Source organism: Furipterus horrens, unplaced genomic scaffold (assembly GCF_987537825.1).
Source record: "Furipterus horrens unplaced genomic scaffold, mFurHor1.1.pri manual_scaffold_8, whole genome shotgun sequence".
NCBI lineage: Eukaryota > Metazoa > Chordata > Mammalia > Chiroptera > Furipteridae > Furipterus > Furipterus horrens.
The window spans coordinates 8,169,001-8,175,000 of record NW_028327178.1 but is presented as its reverse complement, the minus strand read 5'-3'; the positions used below and the strand labels follow the sequence as shown (position 1 = coordinate 8,175,000).

Below are 6,000 nucleotides of genomic sequence, written 5' to 3'. Positions count from 1 at the left end.
TTTATTTTTTTTTTTAATGTCAACAGCATACGTGTTTTTTTAATGGAAAATGTTCTATTTGGGGGAAGCTGCTTTTCCTTGGACACGTAGTGGAGTTGGGTGTGCATGTGTGTAAGCAAGTAGGGTGGCGAAACTGGCGGGCACTACATTAGTGGGTACAGACCTTGGACTGACGTCCTGGTGGTGACTCGTTGATGCAAAGCCTTCTTTTTACTCCAGGTTAAAAATAACTGCACCTGGTATTCCATCTTCTTTTTTCGTTCAGGGGGATTTTATTTTTTTTCCCAAACATGGCAGAATAGTCCTGAACTGAATGCTGGAAATTTCAGTCCCTGGTTATTTTAAAACAAGAGAATGGAGGTTCATTAACAGGGTAGTTCTAGGTGAGGAGGCAGGGCAGCTTTGACCTTGCGACTCCCTGTAGCAGGTGAGTCCTTTGGGCTGAACACTCTCCCTGTTCTGGTGGCTGCAGCTTACCAGGGGAGCGCACACGGTGGGTCCCACGTGCAGCGAGCGCTTGGATGACTGAACCATGCGCGGTTCCTGTGCTGTCCTTCCCTTCGGATGACGTGGAGCCTGGTCACAGCAAGGGACCTGTGGCAGTTCTGCAGCTTTTGTCTGTCTCACAATAACAGTAGGATTGTTGTTTTTGACAATTTCAGTTACCTTAGGTATGAAAACATTCTTCATATTTTAGCCATTATTCACGCTATCATTTGGATAACCAGTTGCATATATATGTTATATATATATGTCATTTGTGTTCATGCAAACATTTTTGAAGAATAATAGAGATACAGAAAGGGAGCAAAATCATGAGTGTAGCACAGGGTGGATTTTCTCCAAGGGAGTACACGCACGTAACCGGCAGCCAGGTGAAGAACGAGAGCGCTGTGAGAAAACCCGAAGGCCCCGGCCTGGACGCTGCCTCCTCCCGTTCCCCTTGCTTTAGTGCCATAGCTTTACTGGGCCTGGTCTCGGGCCCTGTAGTGACGGCCTCATGCAGCGTTTCCTCTGTTCTCCGGTCCCTTCCACTCAACATTACACGTGTGAGACTCGGCCTGTGCACGGTGCAGTTGTACGTCTTTATTACCCCGGCCTTGTGTTCGATTGTCAGAGTAGACCAGCTCCTGTACTTGCAAATCTGTGTCCGTACAATGTGACAGCATCCTGACAAGGACTTAGTCGCCGCGTGACTGACTTGTATGCTATTGAATATCTAATTGTTGTATTACTTTGAGCTCTTTAAAAAAAAAATGCATTGTTTTTCTCTTCCTAAAGACAAAAAAATGTATCACCCTCTCTTCCGGTCCCCATCAGCTATAAAATGAGTCACCTCCTCTCACCTTTGTACTTGCACAAAAATGGATCTCTCTCTCTCGTTGTATTTAACACTCATCGATAGCTATCATGGTTATCACAGATAGCGAGGTCAGGTCTCCACATGGCTGTTAAAGCCAGGTCCTGCCTTTAAATTCCTGTTTCCAAACCCAGCGTCTAATGTGCTCGGTGTTTGAGGCGTCTGGACTAGAGCTCTAGCTTATCAGCAGGATTTTGTTTGTTGAATTTTGTCATTGTAGCCTGAGGTTCCTGAATGCATCTGCGAACAAACTGGAAGCCCTTCCTCCAGCCACACTTTCTGAAGAGACAAGCAGCATCTTACAGGAGTTGTACTTGACAAACAACAACCTCACAGATAAGTGCGTGCCCTTGTTAACAGGACACCCCCACCTGAAGATCCTGCACATGGCCTACAACCGGCTTCAGAGCTTCCCAGCAAGGTGAGAGACCACCAAGAGATGGCTTTACTTGTGTCTGTAAGATGAATTCGCAGATGGAGAGGTGAAAGCTAAAACGTTCATTTCCCAGATAACGTCAGCCTTGTTTCTCCCTGATTCTTCTTCACAGCTGTCTTTTATATAAGCCACGATCACCATTCCCCCGAACAGAAACGCGTTGGTTTCTTTTAATATGAATGTACCCAAAGGCCCAATCATTGGACCGTTCTTAGGATTTTGAAATAAGTTATGTTATTTAGCCGATATATTTTTTCTTTTGATTCTTTTTAAGCAGTCAGATTAATTGTTAAAAAATTAACCTAATGTGCTGTGTAGTAATTAGAACATAAACCAGGAACCTGAAGGCTCTCAGTCAGCACCAGCTTTTGTACTTGTGCTGATGGTACAAGAAGCAGTGGTGGGCTGTGCAGCCGCAGCACCTGGGCGCCGTGACAGACGAGGCCTGGCTCTCAGAAGATTCCATTCTTAATAATGTTCTGAGGTTGGTCTCTAGTTTACGACCAGTGGCGCTGTGTCTGGCTTTGAAGGAACCCACACGCCGAGCCTGCCCTGAGGGATTCGCTCCCCTTCCCCATCGTGGGCATGCGCCCCTCACACAGGTTGGGACTTGGAACATGTACCCGCACATCAAAGAAGCAAACACTAACCCCACTGGCGTTCTGCTGACTGTGGCTGAGCCCTGGGCCAAAGCAAAATACTACCAGTTTGTCTAAACCCTTAGTAAAGGACGACGGCCCAGATACGCATCGACTTAAAGTGCTGCTCTCTTGTTTGTAGCATATATTTATTTCTGTAGCTTTTCCTTCCGTTTGATGTTCATGATTTGATTTTTTTTAAACGTCTGTGTGCTGTGGAATGAGGAGATGATGTTTTGACAAGAAAACCTGGTAATCACATAAGATGTCTGAAAAGGCCCATTGTGCTATTTCAGATGGTGCATGTCTGAGCCCTGCTGGAGAAATGCTTATCAAACTCAGACCCTGGGGGTCTCCCCCAGGGACCCACGTCAGCTGTGATCACCTGAGTGCAGGGAATTTCTCTGCACCCCAGCAAAACCCGTCTTGCCGTTGCCTCTGTCTCCTGGGGGCTGTGACGTGGCAGTTGCTCCCTCCAGCAGGCTCGGGACTCACCTGTCTCCTCGGGGCTGGTGCCTCCCTCGAGGCCTGAGCCTGGGGTAGACTCTACAACTGGAATGTGTCCCAGTGGTCAGGGCCACCTTTCCATGGGGAGGGACCTCCCTGCCTTTGACTCCTGATTTCTCTGCTTAGAGTCATTGCTCGTGCCTCATTAACCACTGATGTCTCCACTTTTGTTTCAAAATATGCTGATAATATATGTAAATAATAGCCTTACAAATTCAGGCTGCTGTGAATGGATAACTTCCAGTTTGTGTATGGAATGTTTGTAGCATATCCTGATACCATGTTGGATATTTATGAGATTAAAAGATCTGGTATCATAAGACAAAAACTTAGTTCTTATTGTATCTTAGGCATATATTTATTTTCAAGGTAAGCCAATAATATAATTTTTTTTTTAAAGATTTTATTTATTTTTAGGGAGAGAGAGAGAGAAAGAGAGAAACATCAGCATGTGGTTGCCTCTCGCACGCCCCCATCTGGGGACCTGGCTTGCAACCCAGACATGTGCCCTGATTGGGAATCAAACATGCAACCTTTGGTTCTCAGGCCAGCTCTCAGTCCACTGAGCCACACCAGCCAGGGCACAAATAATATAACTTTTATATGTGAGAGATGACAGAAAGAAAAGTAATAAAGAGTTTCTTGTGAAAGTTTTTAAAGGTTTACTGTGAGAAATAAAACCACAGTAAGCATAGAGGGTAGCAATAACTAAACTAAATGATCCAGATTGACAACTGTGAGCTATGCTCACTGGGAGTCCAGCACCCCGAATGGTAGGGAAGGGGGCCATGGCTCAGTGTCCGATGGCCTGTGTATGACAGGGCCGTAGAGGTGGAAGACTTCTTCCTCCAAATTTATAGAAAATGCAAGACACCCTAATTCAGCAGTGTTCCTTTATTTGGTTACTGTAATTATTGATTAATATTAAGATTAGACATAGATGAAGATTGAACAATAAAAAGCATTGTTTAACAAAAGTGTTCGATTACGCCAGGGCACATTATCAAGGTTAGGTCAGAGATTCCCTCTCTGTGGGAGTTTAGAGGGTTGAGGGAAATTGCTTAGGTGCACGGCTTAACTTCGGGCACTGGCGGCCAGTGGAAGGATGACTCACGCGACCTTCAGCATCTCTGCCCATCGCCCCTCCCTCCCTCTCCCCGCCCCAGCACCTGTCGTCACTGTGACATCAGAGGAATTGGGGAGGGTGGGGTTAGGAGAAAACGCACCTTCCAGTGAGCTGTCACCCTCTCCTCCTCGCCGTCCCCTGAGTTTTCAGGGCCAATGCAAAGGAAGTCGTCATGCTCTCCTTTGAAGCACTGATGTTGGGTTAATGCCAGCTTTTGACCTATTGGAGCAGGATTTTCATTGGCGTGTAGACTAAGCTACATAGCAAGGCGATTGTTGCCAGGATAACTTAATTCACACACAGTTTTCAGCAGAAAAGGATATCTGCTTTTCTTCTTGTTGCCAGTTTGAAGAGTTCAAGTTAATAGTTTCTGTTTTGTAGTTGGAAGGGAGAAGTTAAAATACTTTCATACTCAAAAACTATAGTGAAGAGATAGTGTTGTTTGTTAAAATGACTATGAGTGAATCTTTAAATTCCCCTTTGATTTTCACTATGTGTTGTTTTCCTTTTAATTTGCCTTATAATTATGTTATGACTCCCTGCCCCATGGGTTTTCTTTTTCTTTTTTTTTTTTAGTAAAATGGCTAAACTGGAGGAACTTGAAGAAGTCGATATCAGTGGGAACAAGCTGAAGGCCATCCCAACGACCATCACGAACTGCCGGCGCTTGCACACCGTCATCGCCCACTCCAACTGCATCGAGGTCTTTCCCGAAGTCATGCAGCTCCCGGAAATCAAGGTGTGTGGTGCGACTCTGTGAACTTCAGGCTTCCGGTCTGATTCATTCACTCGAGGCGTTTGTGCTGCTGCTGGACTTCCTCTGCATGGAGACTCTCAGTTTTCTTTGCGCCAGCCTTCCTAACCCCTGGGTTACACTGTTGGGCAGGCCGAGGGTAAAAAACCCCCAAACAGAAGACACTGGTCCTGGTTAGGAAAATTGTGTTCCAGGCTCTGCCCCGTAACCAGCTGTGTGGCCCGAGGCTAGGCGCAGCCACCGAGCCCTTCCCATCTGTCTCATGTTCTGATACACTGTCCTTATTTCCAGGCTTGAAGGCTGAGTCAGGTGTGACAGCAGTTTGAAAGCTTAATGTCAGTGCTGGATACCCCTCCCCGCGCGCTCCCCCCTAATTGAGTAGCACCCACCACAGCACCCAACTCGTAATAACTCCCTGTGTAGGTACCATTAGGCACCAGATGTCCGTTTCAGTTTAATGAAATCAACAGAACCGATATTTCCATTTGATAGGTGAGGAAACCGAGGTGCTGAAGCGTGAAGTGATCTGTGTGAATGAAGACAGCAGATCAGTGTAGCTCTGGGCTTCTGACTCAGGGCGGGCTCACGGGCTAAAACCTGTTCACCAGCAGGGAGGTCACCCAACACCCTTTTATTTGTGTGTTGGGGGGTGGGAGGTGCAAAAGTACACATTCTTTATAGATATAAAAATTTTTGCATCTTAGCATTCTGCTTTTCATCAGTTTTGTGCTTAATAAAAAAATAACTCAATGGTTTATAGTCTTTGGAACATCTTCTAGACCCCTGATAAAAGCTGTCCCACTTAGCCATTCCTCACTTTTCAGGCACTTTCTGATGTAAATTTGATGGATCAGACATCTGAAGATACTTGAAATAGCAAGCATAAATTTTCTACGACAGCAGTTTTTATACATTCACCTGGTTGGTGTATGCCTTATCTGACATATTGAGGCGTTTGGTGGCAGATTGAAGGGCCAGAGGCATGTGATCGGATAAACCCCATCAGAGAGTCACTGTGAGGAGAGCATTATGGCGAATGGGTCGGGGGGACAGGAGACAGAACTCAAAGCTGGAAGTGGCCGTAGGCCGCCAAGAGAGCGTGATAGGGCAGGAGAAGGGATGAGCTGGAAGGGAACCGGCTGCAATGAACTCAAGGCTGGGGACCAGACGGGCCTGAGC

At 46.2% G+C, this 6,000-nt stretch overlaps 1 protein-coding gene across 1 annotated transcript in view; it reads left to right on the top strand.

Annotated features, from left to right (window-relative positions):
• PHLPP1 (PH domain and leucine rich repeat protein phosphatase 1) overlaps window positions 1-6,000 on the top strand; it is a 169,634-nt gene that overhangs the window by 146,795 nt on the left and 16,839 nt on the right. Inside the window, exons 11-12 of the mRNA XM_090285418.1 lie at window positions 1,581-1,781; window positions 4,644-4,806. Of these exons, the coding sequence (XP_090141544.1) occupies window positions 1,581-1,781; window positions 4,644-4,806 (364 nt within the window). The remainder of the gene's footprint in view (window positions 1-1,580; window positions 1,782-4,643; window positions 4,807-6,000) is intronic.